This window comes from Sceloporus occidentalis, unplaced genomic scaffold (assembly GCF_023333645.1).
Source record: "Sceloporus occidentalis isolate IW3139 unplaced genomic scaffold, rSceOcc1.0.p SCAF_3, whole genome shotgun sequence".
Classification (NCBI taxonomy): Eukaryota; Metazoa; Chordata; class Lepidosauria; order Squamata; family Phrynosomatidae; genus Sceloporus; species Sceloporus occidentalis.
The window spans coordinates 50,957,635-50,976,252 of record NW_028316983.1 but is presented as its reverse complement, the minus strand read 5'-3'; the positions used below and the strand labels follow the sequence as shown (position 1 = coordinate 50,976,252).

At 38.8% G+C, this 18,618-nt stretch overlaps 1 protein-coding gene across 1 annotated transcript in view; it reads right to left on the bottom strand.

Annotated features, from left to right (window-relative positions):
• Nucleotides 1–18,618, bottom strand: part of KCND3 (potassium voltage-gated channel subfamily D member 3) — a 406,878-nt gene that overhangs the window by 378,402 nt on the left and 9,858 nt on the right. Inside the window, exon 2 of the mRNA XM_089514407.1 lies at nt 14,835–16,022. Coding sequence (XP_089370533.1) covers nt 14,835–15,940 — 1,106 coding nt within the window. The 5' untranslated portion in view covers nt 15,941–16,022. The remainder of the gene's footprint in view (nt 1–14,834; nt 16,023–18,618) is intronic.

Sequence of the window (18,618 nt, the reverse complement as noted above, 5' to 3'; positions counted from 1 at the left end):
TTTTAAGGATACAGAAACATAAGAAACTGGAGATGTGTAGCGGGGGGATCAAATTACTGCCCACCCAGATAGGAATTTTGATCCTTCCCACTAATTTTTTTTCTACAGTCACCAAATTTACACATACAAATAAAAGGGGCAGGCAAAGCTACAAAGGGAATGTAAACACATCAAATATAAAACTTCTAGATGTGAATGCTTTTAATGTTGCACTCTCTGCACTGCTAGAAATTTGAGGACTAAGATTGAGGACACAGATTAGGTCTATTCAGCACACTGATACTGGTGGTCTTTTCACACAGATATAGTTTGATTGCACCATTTTCAGCTGTGGTGGCCTCTGTTCTATTGAACAAAAGAATCTGCTTACTGCCTGGACAATGGGAATCACCTGTCCAAAACCCCAGAGTTGGATCAGAGAATCAAGAACAGGAAGGGAACAGGAAGACCTAAAGAAGTCCAACTCCTCTAATCTTACAGTATGATGATGATGATGATAATATGATTTATTTATATTTCCCACCTCTCCCTGCAGATTGAGGTGGCATTATAGCATTACAAATTACAAAAACACAATAAAAATTACATTAACCCCTAAACCCTCCCACCATTAAAATTAATAAAAATTCAACAGTTAAAATAATTACATCAGTAACTTGATCTACAATAATAAAAATGGAATGGACTGTTAAGGCGGATGGGGCTATTCTTCTTCAGGAAGTCAGTCTGGGAAGGTCCACTGGAAGAGATCTGTCTTGACAGCCTTCTTGAAGGCATCTAAAGTGGTGTTAAGATGGATTTCCTCTGGCAGGTCATTTCACAGTTTTGGAGTGGGAGAAAAGAAAGTCCTCTGGGAAGTTGCAGATAATCTGGTCTTCTGTGGCTGGAGTAGATTCTTCCCAGACGATCTGAGAGTGCAGGGTGGATTATATAGGGAGAGGCATTCCTGCAAGTAACCTGGACCCAAGCCATGTAGGTCTTTAAAAGTGATAATCAACATCTTGTACTGCACCCGGAAGCTGATTTGCACCCAGTGAAGGGGTTTTAAAACAGGTGTTAAATGGCCAAACCTGGATTTGCCAGGGACCAGTCTGGCAGCCATGTTTTGGACTAACTGAAGCTTCCGAACTTGGCACAAGTTCCATGTAGAACGAGTTGCAGAAGTCAAGATGAGAGGTTACCAGCACATGTAGGTCTTCTAGTTCCCCCTAGTCCAGGTGGGGTTGCAACTGGCGTATCAACCGAAGTTGATAACAAGCGCTCCTGGCTGTCACATCTATCTGGGATGACAGCTGAAGGGACAAGTCCAGGAGTACTCCCAAGCTGTGAACACAGTCCTTTAGGGGAAGTGTGACCCCGTCCTCATATTATGAAATGTTCCAATAGAAATATACTATTGCTGCCTTCTGCCTAGTGTTACCAATTGGCCATAAAATCATTGCCTTTACTCTGATGTTTACATTTAAATCCTACACATTTATATTAAAAAATAAACTACACTGGGTTCAAAGAGACTTGCTCCTGGGTAAATGTTCAACAAAGGAGAGCGAGGGTTTCTAACTCTCCACCTTTATGGAGATAGCAGCAGTTGCAGCAAAAGGAGAAGGAGGTGGCTGACTTCAACACTGCCTAATCTGTGAATGCATGATTTTGAGGGACTCCTTGACATCGGGAGTGGTTTGAAAATTGTCTGTGCATTGGCATGGGCCATTTCTTCAGCTGAGTCTCCCTTAGCCACATATTCAAGAAAGAGACATCATGGAGATGGTCCTCCTCCCATATTACCAAGCAGTTTACATTATCACTCAAGTAATGCTGCATTTCTATGCAAAGAACCATTTTCAATAGGTTTTGTCCTTTTATTTTTGCATTTTCCCTTTCTCAGCTTTCAAGGAATACATAAGTGTTTTGTCTTTTGCTGCTGTTTGTTTACTTTATCTGACCTTTATAATTAATTAATGGTGGCCCAGTTCACACGGGCGCTTTGTGGCATCGCGGCGGTGATTTTAGGGTTTGGGAGTGCACAGCAACAGCACGCTCCCGAACCCTAATGCATACCCATCATGGTGGCCTCTCATCCATATGGGGGCTGCCATGATGCCACCACTGTACAGCAACCAGACGTCATTGGCAGGAAGTGGTGTCGTGGCGGCACCCCTTCCTGCTTCCAGCATCGCAGCATGGGGATGCTGCAGCACAGACATGGGGCAAAAACAGATGGCACGGAGCCATCTGTCTGTACTGCCCCTTAGATTCAACTAATTGGAATTTTACATATGTGTTTTTGTTATCTGCTTTGAGTTCCTATGAGGATAGTCAGGGTATCAAACAAACAAACAAACAAACAAACAAACAAACTTTTCTTTAAAAAAAGAGGCTTTCCAGTTTTAATGCTGTACCGGTGGGCACTATTACCATAGGTCTGATTTTTGTCTTTTAAATATGAACTCCCTTAGTTCCACTATGAAAAATGAGCTTTACCTGAAGTGCTAAAACTTTCTGGCACTTGTGAGGTGAAATGGTGAATGTGTCAGATTCAAACCTCTCTCTGTGTGTGTTTGTTTGTGTGTGTGTGTGGTCTGTATTCAAACCCCCTTCTTCTGTCATAAACTAGATTGGGTTTGTCTGACACATCAACAGTTGTTAGCTCAGTTTCTCATTTGTAAAATCTTATAAGAGCAACCCACTTCACATTGTGTCTGTGAGGATAAGATCTGCAAGCCCATTGTTAAATAAAAAATATATATTTAGAATTAATTAATATTAGTTGTAATCTGAAGTAATATCAGTTCTGATCCAAAGTTAGTTTGCTGTACCTCAGAATTGAGATGCAAAAAATGGTTGTAGGTTATGTTTTAAACAAACAGAGATGCACAGAGAGGGTCAGCATTTTGCATGCACACTTTGCCTATCAATTTCTCCCCCCCCCCCCACTTGCCCCCTTTAATCTAACTCTTTCACACTCTGGTAAAGCCTTAAACTACTGGTTTCATTCTAATTGCATCTTTACCTCATCCATTTAATCAACTTCTCTGCAACTTGATGGTGCCCTGTTTCATCCTTTCTTTATTTGACATAGTACTGTAAGGCTACAGACTGATATCCACTTACCTGGAAATAAATCTCACTGAAAGGGAATAGGAAACATGCATAGACCTGAATTGTAAAGAGCTTGTGGATTTTAACATACATACCTCTGACTTTTTCTGTGGTCAGACCCTAAATGAACAGGACATACTCTGCAGGTAAACTAAATTTCTACTATCCAGTATGGTGCAATGGTTTGAGCACTGGACCTTGACTCTGGAAACTAGAATTCAGATCCCTGCTTGGCCAGGGAAATGTACTGGGTGACCTTGGGTAAGTCACATTCTTCTGGTCTCAGAGGAGGGCAAAGGCAAATCCTATCTGAACAAATCTTGGTTTGCTTTAGGCCTTTAGGGTCACCATGAATCAGGAATGACTTGAAGGCACACAACAACACAAAAATTCATTGGGCTTCCTTGAAGGAATAAGAATGAATAGCAGGTGAGGCATCTCCAAAAATCCAGTTATTGTTTTGGAACACATTTTTCCAGCAGACCTTTCCCTCTGCCTCAATGAACCTAATGTGAGAGAAGTTAACCTACATTTTCCCAATTATTTATAAGTCAATCTGTTTTACTAACAAGAACAAGGGAAGTCTCTCAATTATTCAGATTAAATTCTTTGATGCATAAAATCAACCAACATTCTCTTCTAATTCTTATTTTAAAGCGCACATACATTTTACTGGTCCAACCCTATTTCAGAAATGCTAATTGGATTGTAAAGAGCCAATCATTCTGAACTGTTTATAAAAGCATGGAGAATTGTTCAGAGGCAACTGGTCACACAAATAAATTGGTAAAGTACAGGCCTATTGTGTTGTACACTTGAGAGTAGGGTTGGATGCTTTTGGCAATGCACAATAGGTAGAGAATTACAAATACACACTAATTAGTATTAAGCTCTTGCCAGCATGGCCCCAAAGCATATTGTATTAAGTATGTTTGGGTAGAAAGAATAACTTGGAAAATAACACTCAGCCTCTGCCTTGGGAAGGGCAGGAAATGTAAACCTTGAGAATGAAATAAAAATAAAAATACCACCCTTTATAAATATCTGCCAAACAATAAATTAACCAGCAATGTAATATCTTAAAGTTTAGTTATCTGTTATTAAATTGTATCCCAATGCCTGCAATTATTACTATAGTGAATAAAAACATTTAGCAGTGACACTCCTAGATTGGAAGCTAATTATTATTAGCATGAATGTCTATTTGTCTACCATAATGAAGGCTTGTTCTCATGAGCCCTATAAATAGGTTATGGTAGGGGTAACTGTGCCATCTGGAGATAGTGTAAAGTATAAATTCTGTGCCATGCTATCATCCTAATGCTAGAGCAATGGGGGTTTCTTTCCTCCACCTGTAGCCGTTCTTGCCATCCAACATTTACTTCAATGAATGCTTTTTCACCCCTGAATAACCAATAGAGGACCAATATTAAGAAAAACATTTGCTGGTACCCTTTGCCCTTTCATTTCTACTCCTTCCTCTCAGCCCAAGGCTTCAGAGAGTTTCAGGCACAAAGAAGGGGGGGGATTGCCCCTTCCTAGTCCTACTATCTGCCGTGGTAGCATCAGTGGAAGAAAGCTATTGAATCCTGGCCTAAAGAGCTGCTGTTTCAATATACTGCATAGGATGATCTGGTTGTCAGGAAATAGGGTTGCCAGTTCAGAATTATCCCAGGCCCTGAAGTTTCAGGACTGAAACCTGAGACCTAAGGATGGCACTAATGATGACCTTAAGGGTTAAGCATTAAGTACCAACTGCAGTTGCTCACAGCTTGTTACTTAAACACACATATACATTTTCCCCCTGTTTGAAAATTTAAACAGAAATCTTAGCTAAAGGGGCTGTTCCAATATCAAGGTGAAATGAGCAGATTATTCTTTCTCACATTTTTAGGGAAACAGTACGATGTACATTTAATCTAGCCTGTTTGCAGAAGATTATTCCACGGCAGACTGGAGACAGAGCACTGGTGTTAAAACAACTGAGTGGGAAGGATGGAGCTAGCCAAGCATCTACATAGTACCTTGAATCCCATCCCAGTGTTTGAAAGGTACAACAATCAGTCTATTAATTCTTGCAGATTTTAGCAAACTGCTGCTCTCCTACTTAAGCTGGAGATTTCCACACAAGCCTTTCTTTTTACCCAAAATTGAGTCTACCAAAACTGGAAAATGTGTACCCTTTTTTCTGTTTCGAGATAACCCACAAAAATTGGAGACTCGGGACCAGACTCTGAAATATCGTGAGCCTAGCAGGAAGTGTCTAGACTTCAGGAAATCCAGAAATTCTAAATGTCTGTTTTGCCAGATGTACAGATTAGACCAGTTCCCCAGGCTTTACAGAGGTTAAAGATTCAAGGCTGTGGTCTGAATTTCACACATTTATTTAGAAAGCCATCCAATTTGTGTGTATGTGCTTTGCAATAATATCTTTGTAAGGAAAGGAAGTGAGAGTCAGCATGACATAGAGGTCTAAGCACTAGATTATGATCCTGGAGACTAGAGTCCAAATCGCTGCTTGGCCATGGATACCCACTAAGTGACCTTAGGGAAGTTACATTCCCTAAGCCTCAGAGGATGGCAATGGCAAACTGCCTCTGAAGAAACTTAAGAAAACCCTGTGATTGGTTTGCCTTAGGATCACCATACATCAGAATCAACTTGAAAGGCACACAACAACAACAAGGAAAGGAAACAGATTCAATTTAAAATGTACAGTTGCCCCTCCATTTTCATGGACTTCAGATCTGTGACCCTCAATTACTCATGAGGATCAAATGGAGGAGGTTAAAAAAAAGCATCTTATTCCCAATGGGTTACAGCCACGTTTTGGATTGTAAGTGGGTTTTATTGCACTCAAAAACGCCACTGCTGTGGCCAGGTGACTGCAACCCTCATGCAGCCCAGCTGATTTCCAAACATGGGAAGTTTCCATTTTTGGAAATCCCCAGACTAAGCGTGGCTGGGACATAGGCTGCATGTGGGTTGCAGTTGCCCAGCAGCAATAGCAGCAGCAGCAGCAGCAGCATTTTTGAGCGTGATAAAACCCGCTTACAATCCAAAACATGACTGTATCCCATTGGGAATAAGACATGTTTTTTTGTAATGCGATAATCTCCTTACACTTATTTGTTCCATTTGTTTATTAAATGTAAGTTATCATTCATTTTCTTTCTATATAGGGTTGCCATAAGTGAGGACCTTCAAACCGGGACAAATGTAGGACAAATGTAGGGCAACATTTTCAAATGTAGGACACATTTTTATAAAAATGGAGGATGTGCAAAAAATTGAGGTTTTTTTAAAAAATGTTAATATAAATGCATGTTTTTAGGCATGATCAAAATGGAGGACATTTTGGCATTATTCCTAGACAGATGGCAGAAATGTACTTGCCCTCGGGTTCAACTTTACTTCTCAGAACTGTGTACTTGGGAAAGGGACTGTGGTTTTTCTTCACTATGCATGAGTTTGTAAAAATCACAGCAAGTTACATTGGCCGTGCCTCAGAGGCTTGTTGATATCATCATCATCATCATCATCATCATCATCATCATCATCATCATCATCATCATCACCACTATAATTGGCCAAGAAAGGCAGACTTGTTAGCATTCAAAGCACCATAAATACACAAAAAATGCACTTGCATATATTTAATAATAAAAAATAATGAAAAAATAAATAATAAACAAGGCAGGGGTGTATATATTTGAAAATAAAAATTAATGTAATAAAATAAAAACAAGCAATAATAAAAATTAGTAAAATAAAACAAAAGCAAGCAATAATAAAAATTAATAAAATAAAACAAAAACAAGCAATAATAAAAATTAATAAAATAAAACAAAAACAAGCAATAATAAATATTAATGAAATAAAACAAAAACAAGCAATAATAAAAATTAATGAAATAAAACAAAAACAAGCAATAATAAAAATTAATAAAATAAAAAATAAAAAGCAATAATAAAATTTAAAAATAAATAAATAAAATAAGTATTTTATATTTTTAAATATAATTTAAAAACCCCAAAATACCAAGGCAGACCTAATGGCCACTGACTCAGCTTTCCTCCTCCTCCTCTGGCCCAATTCTGCCCTGGCCTTCAGGCACCCTTCCTCCGGCTCCTTCCTCCTCCTCCTCCTCCCCCCCCTCCTCTTCCTTATGATGGCTGGCGTGCGCGCGCGGAGGAAAGCGGGGCAGGCGCGCGCGCACGGAGGAAAGCGGGGCAGGCGCACGCGCGTGGAGGAAAGCAGGGCAGGTGCGCGCGCTGCCACTGGCCCCTGCTGAGGCCTGGGTGGTGAGCAAGCCCTCACAGTGGGGGCGCGGTGGCGGCGGCGCTTCTGCCGCCGAGGAGGAGGAGGAAGGCGGAGCCGGAGGAGGAGGTGGGTTGGCGCCGCAGCAGCCGCGTCAGCGGCAGCGGCAATGGCCAGAGCAGTGGGCCCCCAAACTGAGAACAAGGCACGGGTGGGGGCCCAAACCGGACCGGGACCGGGAGGGGCCCCCCAAAACCGTGATTGTCACAGGGGCCGCCGGTTTATGGCAACCCTATTTCTATACCACAAAAGGTCATGTATACTTGGAATTTTTTTTTTAACAATTTATAATTTTATTTTCATGTACTTGACTAATCGATGAAAGCATTGTTGAATATTGTTTTTTATAGGCAGGTGCAGACCTTTTTGTTTTGGCAGGCTCTTGAGGACTGATGGCTCAGGGGGGAAGGGCCTTTCATACACTGTCCTGTTTGTATTTTTGTTCTTCATTTTGATTGTTTATTTTTAAACTGCTCTTAATTCTTTTTGATAGTTTAGTTGTATAAAGTTTTACACTTTTGTAAACCATGTTGAATTCTAGACTGGGAAGAAGGCGAATAATAATAATAATAATAATTATTATTATTATTATGCAGGTTCAGTATCCCTTAGCCAAAAATCTGAAATCCAAAATGCTCCAAAATCCAAAACTTTTTTCATGGTTGGCCGAGATAATGACATTATTGCTTTCTGATGGTTCAGTGTGCACCAACGTTGTTTCATACACAAAATTATTTAAAATATTGTATAAAATTACCATCCGGTTATGTATCTAAGGTATATATAAAACATAAATGAATTCCATATTTAGACTTGGGTCCCATCTCTAAAATATCACATTATGTTTATGCAAATATGCAAAAGTCTGGAGAAAAATCCAAACTGAGAAACCTAAGGTCCTAAACATTTCAGATAAGGGATATTCAACTTATGCTATTGGTTATGGTTTTATTATCCAGTTTCTCTGTAATCAGCTGATAAACCTATTCTAGTTTTGGTACAGCAACTAAAATCTTGAGGTACATTCTCAGTGATGATGTTGGTCATGATGATGACGATGATAATCTAACTGATCCCATAGTCAGTTTGAAATCCAAATGTTTCCCTTCAAATAGCAACATTAAGCTTCCTTCCAGTGAAACCACTCTCCTGTTCCTACTTTATGCTCCCTGTGTTTAAAAATAAATGAAAAAACAAGTGTCCCAGACTCAGATTATAGCTTAACAGAGATTTAGAAGATATGGCTAAGATTTTCAAACTTCTGTGACAAATGGATTTATGTGTGTCTTGGGTACAGCTGCCAAATTTGATGTATTTGATCTTTTGCTATAAATAAATGTTGTGTAATACATATGTTATTTCTGTAGGTTTGAAACACTTTTAATCAAATTTAACAAAAGACTAGTAACCTTTATTCTGTTTTCTCTTCCCCATCCCTGCAGCAATTTAGAAAATGCAGTGTTTTATAATTATAATTACAATTGCTTTCACACATAATACTGATACTGTAAAGCACAGAAAAACCTGCATCACCTCACCCAACTCTTTGAAAAATTAGGACAAGAATCATGATTTGTATCTTTCTGAAGCCTATTACATTCAGTCTCACTCCCACAACTTTATAAATATGCTTTATGCTCAAGGCCTTAATGCCACTTGACACTGCATGCCAAGAAGTGGGTTTATATGAAAGCTGATATGAAACCAGTTAGTCTTAAAGGTGTTGGCACATATATATATATAATCTTCCTTCTTTTTATTCTGCAAGAGACTAACATGACTACTTCTTTGAAAACTAGTTGGCTGTCCATATCCACAGATTTTACAAAATCCAAAATTCAAACCTTGATTTTGCCATTTCATATAAGGGATTTTACTACTCCATTGTATATAATGAGATTGAGTATCAATGGTTTTTGGGGTGGAGGTGTCCTGAAACCAAACCACAGAAGATACTGAAGGGCCATTATATTACAGTGCTCCTTTCATTACATAAAACAAACTTATGAGGCAGCACACTGGTGGGAGAATGTTCCTAATTTTTAATCACACTTAGAATAATGTGGTCCTCCAAATATGGTTGAATTACAACTTCAGCATTCATCACCATTGGCTGGGTTGGCTAGGGGCCCAAAACATCTGGAGGACATATTCCCCATCCCTATACCCATAGTAATTTCAAATATAAAGTTCCACCTACCTAGCACAATTTATAACTGGTTTACAAAAGTTTCATGTCTTAATATTCTGATAGTACTGATTCATACCCAACACAAGGTCCAGTACTTAGAGACATTAGCCTTTCTAGTATTACTCCCAGAATCCTCCTGATTAGGGGACTCTAGTTAGGAGTAGGTGGATTCTGATATTTTTGGGTCCAGGTATATAATAATGTTTCCAGACTCAGAGATGGTCCCGAACCAACAACATGAAGGATATCACAGAAAGTAATCAGCCAGTGCCTTAGTTCTAACCAATCCAGTTCTAATCAAAAGACGGAATTATAGGAAAACCATTCAGAGTCACCAGTCAGAGATTGTACATCCAAGAGTCTTACTGCCTATGGCCTGAGCCTCTAATCTATTTTCCCCAATCTAGTGCCCTCTAGAGATATTCAATTCCAATCCCAAATATCCCAAACTAGGTTGGAGGCCCATGTGGGATGTCAGATTGGGAAAGGCTGACCTATCCTGAATCTAGGTCTAGCTTGTCTTGAGGTGTAGTCTGAGTAAGATGGGGACTTACTCAGATGTAGTCTGAGTAAGATGGCTTCTCCATGTTACAGTGGCTTCAGTCTATTTTGACCCAGCCTACAAAGAGCAGGCTCTGGTATTTGCTTTCACTTATTTATTATTTTAATTATTAGAATAATTAAATAATATCGTTCTTGTTAACTACAGTTCATTTGTCCTTGACTCATGGTAACCCTGTAAATAAGACATCCTCAAAGTCTCCTGTTCTCCACTGCTCTGCTCAGGTCCTGCAGGTTCAGACCTGCGACCTCCTTGAATAAGTCTGGCCATCTGGTGTGCAGTCTTGCTGTCTTTCTACAGCCTTCCACCTTCCCTAGCATCATTGCCTTTTCTAATGAGCCATGCCTTCTCATGATGTGGCCAAAGCCTCCATTCAGTTCATCCTTTATCATGGGATATATTTATAGTCCATAAGATCTCAGAGTGACATACAATACATATAAAAACATTTTAAACACTTCCCAATATAAATAATAATTTATAAATAATTTAAATAAAATAAAAAACAGATTAAATAAGACTATAATTAGAACAATCTTAAAAGCTACAACAATTAAAAACCATGTACAGACACATCTCAAAGTAAAGATTTAATAAAAAGTTGCCAAAGGTTTAATAAAAAGTTGTGTTTTGACTTGGGCCCAGAATAGCACTAGCATTAGAACCAATTGGGTTTCTGAGGGGAGAATATCCCATAACCAGGATGCCACAACAGAGAAGGGCCTCTCCCATGTCCTCCCATTTCATATTGCCCTCACTTGTAGGACACATATGAGAGCCCCTCTTGTGGACCTAATTTATCAAGCAGGAATGTATAGGAGGACAGTATCACCACCACATCACTATTGTTGTCATCTCAGTTTTAATTTTTTTTAATCTGCAAATAAATGATGATGTTACAAAAACAAACTTTTCATGAACTCTTGAGGTGAAATCCAAAGTGAGAAAATCCCATAACAGTTTCTTTTCTAATGTTCAAAAACACCATGGCAACATCATAGTGCTGAGTTTCCCTTTGTAAAGCAGCAATATACTACAGGACAGCAGAGAATGTTCTCAGAAATATAAAATATAGAGCCACTGGTTGGCTGAACAATCTCTGTGACAGATGACATGTCAGAATGACAGATTAAAGAATGAGATCCACACAGAGCATAGGATTCTGCCCTCTCTACATCTTCATGATGTTTTGACCTTATTAGTCTGTATTAAAGAAGTCTTAAAATGATGTCAGCAATCTGGTCCTAAATCTATCTTGCATATTCTAATAACTACACCCAGCTTCCTTCATTTAAAATTATCCCAGATAAATAATAACAACATATGTGTGCATTAAATCTCATTGGGAGAGCAATAGTTTGTGGAAAGCATAAACAAATATCTTTATGTGTTAACTTTCACATTTTAGTATCTCCAACTTTAAAAACTTCATCAGCCACTTTCAAGCATGCAGCATTTCTATTATTATCCTATTTTAGAGTACTCAGAAACAACTAGTTTGGACTATGACTATGTGCAGAATGAAGATGCGCTCTACCAAAACATAGCTTCATTGAGCCTAAGAAGGAATTCAAAGCACCATGGAATTCCTGCATGTTTTGACAAAGAGCAAGTTTTCATGTCCTAAGGTTCTTGTCACTGAAAATGTGGAAAATATCAGCAAAGTGCTGGTATTTTCCAGTGGGTTGCTGTTTGTCAACTCTCCCTTTATTAACATTTTATAACAACCTCAGCTTCCCCCAACATGGAGGCTTCCATATGTATCCCTGCTGCCAAGGACCATGCTTACTAGGGATAATTAAAAGTGTAGTTCAACAAGGCTGGTAAGTACCAGGCTGAGTATGTCTGCTGTATCCTGGCATTATAACAAAGTTTTGGGAAACATCCATCCACTCCCTGAAACAGTGATATCTAGTTGTATAAAAACTTTTAAAACAGCAAAGTTTTGTTATACAGGTTGTCCATCACCATAAGTACATGTCTTCACTTCTTCAGTACTTGTAAGAGTTTTCAGTGTGTCCCATCCTCTCACATGCTAGGGAGTCATCATTTACCACCATGAGTCAATCTGTGCAACATTCTCAATTTTTGCTATCATTTCACAACATTATCACCATTTGCCCTTCAAAATATTTATGCAGTAGCTGCCACCTCAAGGTATGTATGCATATTGATTTTTAATATTATCTCCCTCCCCGCACTGCACATACACCATTTTTAACTGATTATAACCTCCAGATATGTATAGCTACTTTCAACCTGTTAATGCTAAAGAAAGTCAACACAGAGATGAGAGACTTTTCAGGATGTCATTTAATCTAAAAGTACTAAGATTTTTAAAGCTCCTATGGTAATGTACCAAATCTAATTAAAAAGCAGTGATATTGGTAAGAAGAAAACCACTCACTCAAGCAGATATCGTAATGTTCATGAATGTTTTGCATTCATATTATCTCCCAGAATGCAGCTCATTCCAAAAGCACACTATTTGCCTTTTTTGAGAGAAGAAGTATTATCTTAATAGTTCCAGTCTATGGTAACTTATATGTTCACAGTCAATATAAAAGCATTTAAAAACAAGACAGGCACCACGCTTAATCTAGTGGCCAAAAATCATGAGAGCAATTGCTATATCCTTTTAAAAAAATCAAAAGCAACTCTAACTTCTAGCCAGAAACACAACTGACTGAAAACTTTTCACTTTCTAGTCTTTCAAATGAAATTCTAATGTTACACATAGAAACCACACAAGGTTAGGGCATTTTAAATAGCTGGAACAGACACTGATAGTGCTTACTATAATCCTACATGAGTGAGGGAAAGTATATTTTCTGTTCATGGGTCTCCGTGTCTTAGAACCAGAATTGACTGTTTGAAACATTAAAGTGCAAAGAAGCTGAAAATTCAACAGGATCTATTGGTAATTTTAAAGTCAAGTCAAAAGGTCCCAAGGACTACATGTTCTGCAGAGAACTTGGAAAATTTACTCTTTCGGTCTACTAGTCCTAGCATTCCTCATCCAGCCAGGCCACTGTCTGTGACATTCTGGGAGTGGCAATTCAAAAGAATAAATATTCCAAGCTATAATCCAGTGTCTGATACAGTCATAATATTTGCATATAACCATCTTATTTGAACACATGGGCCGCTTGCCGATATTAATGTTTAATATGACCTCAATGAGTTTAATCATGTGCATTTCTTTTTTGTATTGTGGGCACTACACTCGTTCCTCCATATTTGCTGGGTTTAGGGGCACAGGACCCCCATGAATGTGAAAAAACCACAAATAACAAAAACACTGTGTTTTTACCTGAGAGAACAACTCTCTAGGAATCTCTAGGTCCTCAAGTGCCACTCTGTGGTCAACATCTGGCAGACACTGACCATAGAATTGTGCTGGAGGAGCTGCAAATGCCTCATGGAGTGTTCTCTCTAGGAATCTCTAGGTCCTTCAGTATGAGTTTTGGTTAAAATTGACCATAGAGTTGTGCTTGAGGACCTAGATATTACTAGAGATAACATATTAATAAAATCCATGAATTAATAATCAAATCCCCAAAAGTCAAAGTCACAAATGTGAAGGGATGAGTAGTATATAATAAAGGATACAGGTTTCCTTCAGTGACCTGTAAGCTGCCAGGAGAAATGATTTCCTCTTAACAAGCCAGTTCTTTTCTCTAGAATCTTACTAGCTCTTAAATTTTGCTTTCAGTGCCTGTTTGAGTTTAATCATAGGGCAAAAGAAAAACCCAAAGAACATTAAAAAAAACATTCTTATAAGCTCAGTTTCTAAACTTTTTCAACTTTAGATTCTTCCTTTGGGATGTGTGTACAAACATTAAAAACAAACCTACAAAATATGTACTGTTTAGTAATGATGAAAGTGAAAGAAATGCTTATAGTATCTATTTGATATTTGTCTTCTGACAGTCATCCCAAGTAGATTTTCCAGGTACATGCATAGTATCTTTTTCTACATGGGCTGTATGCTAGGCAATAAAAAAAGTACTCAAATGTTTTGCATTAGGCGTCTCTCAGCAGATAGCCTGAAAGAAGACTGCTGATATTAGAAATACAAGGATAAACATTGTCACGCTTGAGTAGACACCTTTGAAAAAGAGGTGTGTACATTTGATTCTAAAGCAAGTTCAATCAACTGAGTTCCTTTAACAGGATCAGACCTTATTCTATCACTTCGATTCCCATTTGGAATTGCCATCATTTTCCTCTCTATCAAAGGCAAAGTGAAAACCATCCAGATAATATTACAGTAAAAGTAGAGTCTTTAAACCAACAAAAAATTAAGAGTTCTACCATTCTCTGCCCTGATAACAAAACTGAAAACTGGATGGGTTTGATGCAGTCCTAGACTAAAACACTATGATTCAGTTTTCCACAATATCCGAGATGATATGTTACTGCTCTGAAGCCATCACAACATTCTGTGTTTGAAGATTTGAAATTCAGGTTTGCTAGAAGTAATCTACAAGGTGACCATGAATGAAAAATAATAATAAATAGCATGCTACTAGCTAGTAAATCTTTTGTCTATTTTTAGATGAAAAAAAAATACAAAAGATATGTGATCTTATGATAGTAGCAGGTCCCTCCAGTCAGCATACTTGACCTTTGATCAGGAAAGAGAAGTATGGTACTTACCCAAGGGTTGTCATGGTTACAATAGTGTACCAAAATGAAGCTGGGATGCTGGTGAACTTGCTGGAAGAAGATCCTTTCTCTGCATAAAACATCACAGTAGCAAAGATGATGATTGCCATGGTGAGAGAAAAGAGAAGAAAACCAAGCTCAGAAGCACAGCTCTTCAGAGTGTAGCCCAAGATTCGTAAGCCTTGGGAGTGTCGGGAGAATTTGAAAATCCGGAACACCCTGAAAACCCTCAGAGTCACAAAGGCTCCACTGACATCTTCATTGTCAGTCATCACCAAGCCAATGTAGTAGGGCATAATGGCCACTACATCAATGATGCTCATCACACTCCTGATGAATCTATAGCGACTTGGGGCTGCAAAGAGTCGCATAAGATATTCAACTGTAAAAATCATAACACAAGCTGTGTCCAAGCAGAAAAAAGCCATTTCATATCTCTCCCCGCATGGCAGTTCCTTGTTGCCAGGGACTGTGCCACATGGTACAGTCTCCACCACATTGGTGATCACAGAGACAGCGATGAAGAAGCCAGTGACATAGTAAAAGACTAAGGCCATAGTGCTGGTATGGGGATTCTCAAAAGCTCGCCACATGGTCTGCCGGAAGCTCAAGGCTGGCATAGATTCTTGGTTGTTCTCGGAGTCACTGTCATCCATCAACCGTTCAGCATTTTCCCGTTTCCTGTCTTTGTATTCTTCGTAGCAGCAATCCCCAATGATATCGGGTAGGATCCCATAGAAGGCAAGCTCCTCATCATAGGCTGAGATGCACTCATACCTTGGGTAGTGCAGTTTGCCAGTTCTGTAAAAGTTTAATATACACCTAAACACATCAGGATCCCGGTCAAAAAAGTATTCCTTAGTGTCTTCATTGAAGAAGAACTCTTTTTCCGTGCTGCCAAGGAGCGTGTCAGGATACCTTTCCAATGTAGTCCTCCATGTCTGGAAGCGTCTACCACTCACATTAAGAATTATCAGCTCATCCTGCCGTCTATTTTTATCTGTCGGAGCTAGTGGCATGGGACAGTTGGCTACTGGCATCCATCCTATGGCAGCTGCTCTGGCAAAGGGCAGCCATGCTGCTACACCTGCTGCCATGATGAATCAGAGCTCCGGATGAATTAAGGTTGTTCTTTTTTATCCCCCAAAAAACCACCACTTGGCTTCAGTTCAATTCCATCTAAAAATACAATTAAACAGAATAACAAATGAGTGAAAAATTTTGATGAGTTAATCTATTAATTAAAGTAAACCTTTCTGAAATGGAGCAGCAATAAGATTTTTAAAACAATAAATGCAATAGATCAAATCCTTGAATAGGTGGGGTACATTTCCAGTTGTAACAATTGCACATTAGACCTGTCCTAGAAACTACTTGAAAACTAGAGGTGCATCTACACTGCAGAAATAATGCAGTTTGACAGCACTTTATTTACTATGGCTTCATCTTTCAGATTCTTGGGATTTGTAGTTTTGTGAGGCACTAGTGATTTATGGCAGAGAAGGCTAAAGACCATGTAAAACTACAAATCTCAAAATCAAACTGCATTGTTTCTACAGTATAAATTCATCCTAAGCGAACTAGACAGCTATCACACCAGTCCTATGAATAAGCACTTTTCTCTGGAATGGATAATATCAGATATCTTACAAGCAGTGATCCCTGCTTCTTTTGGTCCACAGTCTTCTTTCAATACAAAATGGGTTTAGGCAGCCATAGTAGGCAGCAAGACAATTATGTGCTGTTCTCCAGCAGTGAGCTGTCTTTGCTCCCCCATACCATGGACACTCAAACCTGTATAAGGTTTTTATTTAGATGAATGATTGTTTTAAAATGCACATGATAATCAGCATGGGTGAGTTATGACATTGTTATAGGTAGAATTTGTGAATAGCAAATCATTCCTCATTAAAAGCATTTAAAAGAAGCATCAGCACACTAATTTAAATTTGCTTCATTACAAACAAGCTTAATCTATCATTCCCCAAGTGTAAACACTGGGCCCTAATCAAGAAACACGGATGTGCAGCAAGACATTACATAAAGCTTGCACTGCATGTGGTAAAAAAAGTCATTCAAATGTACCTAAAGAGAACAGTGGACCATTCTGTTCTTATTTGAACTATACAGAGTAGCCCATCGAACTGCTATATGCACACTTGTGTGAATGCAAATGCTGTCCAGTGCACCATGCCTTCCTTATTATAGTCTACTCCCCACCTCACTTTCTCCAATGCCTTCTTTTGCCTGATGCAGAAGGATCCAACATAGTTTTTTCACACAGAGAGCAGTTATTCCACAAATATAAATTCCCTGCCAAGCATGCAAATCAGCTCTGGAGCAGATCATATCTGATCACTCCAAGTACAGCTGTCAGAAGGAGCTGGAAGTACTGAATTATTTTGCTCGCTATTCAATCAGTAGAGTCATTTTTCACTCCTGCAAGACCAAGATGGATTTCTAATCACTAGAATAAAGGCGATAATAATGCTCATAAAAAAACTGAGAAATTTCATGTGACTCACAACTCTCCCGGGAAGTGCTAATATCAATTAAAGACTTACTGAAGCTAAATATACTGAGGGCTATTCTGCTATCCCAACAGTGGTCTGGAGGCTAAAAGTGTCCTTTGCTGAACAAACAGTTCCGCTCACTAGGCAAGTTGGCATGTGCTGGGCTATTGATAAATCCTTAGTAGTTAGGGAGGGACTGTTACTTCTACCAAGAAAAAAAACACACACACTTCTCTTATGCCAGGAGAGTCAACATTAGCCCATGCAATGCCAAGCTGCCTATCAACGTGATTATGGTAATAATAGTCTTACTAATGATGAGCACAGGCTAGTACGTTAAAATGTTAATGGGAAAAAACCTCACATTGCTAACTATACAATATGGAGAAAAGCATATCCCACAGAAATCAATAAAATTTTGAAACATAGTTATGGGCTTATGCTTTCAATGGTATTCAATGGCATTTGGTTGGACTAAACATGGTTCCACTGTCAGGGTAAGAACATTTAAATATCCCTGATGAATCATACTGATGGACAACTTAGTCCAGCATTTTGATATATATAGATATATATGGGGAGAGATACAAGACCAGTAGGCCCTTCCTGTTGTTGTCCCTTATCAATTGTTGTTGCTCATCAACTGATATACAGAACTAAATTTCATTGGATATTATAAATAATATATTGCCAGTATGACTAATAGCCTTTGATAGCCTCAGCTCATTTTATAATTGTTCAGGTTTGTGACCATCATTATATCCTGTGGTTGCAGTTTTAACAGTTTAGCAATTCACTGTTAGGGGAAACAAACAGACTGCTTTCTCCTAAGTCCCTCCAGCTTCATTGGACAATTCCAGATTCTAGAGAAGAAAAAGGCCCATAAGGCAGCTTCTCCATGTTTTCTCCACACCATGCATAATTTTATGCACCTATGTCTAATAGTAGCTTGTGGCTTCCATATCAATGGAGTGACTAATCCAGTTCAGGTTCCAGTCTGTAAATGAACTATCCACGTTTCTGAACCCTATCCCCCAATATGTCTGGCCCCTTGGATAGCTGCTTTGAAGGTTAGACTAAAACTTTATGCACCATAGACCTGAGAACCAGCAGCCACCACTATCTCTGTCGTGCATCTCCTTAACTCACCTATTTAAGTTTAAAATCCCATGTATTGCTCCAGCCTCTGAAATATTTTGATTGTCCTTTCATATTTCCTTTTAAATATAGTTTAAGTATGTAAAAAGAATAAGCAGGGTTTC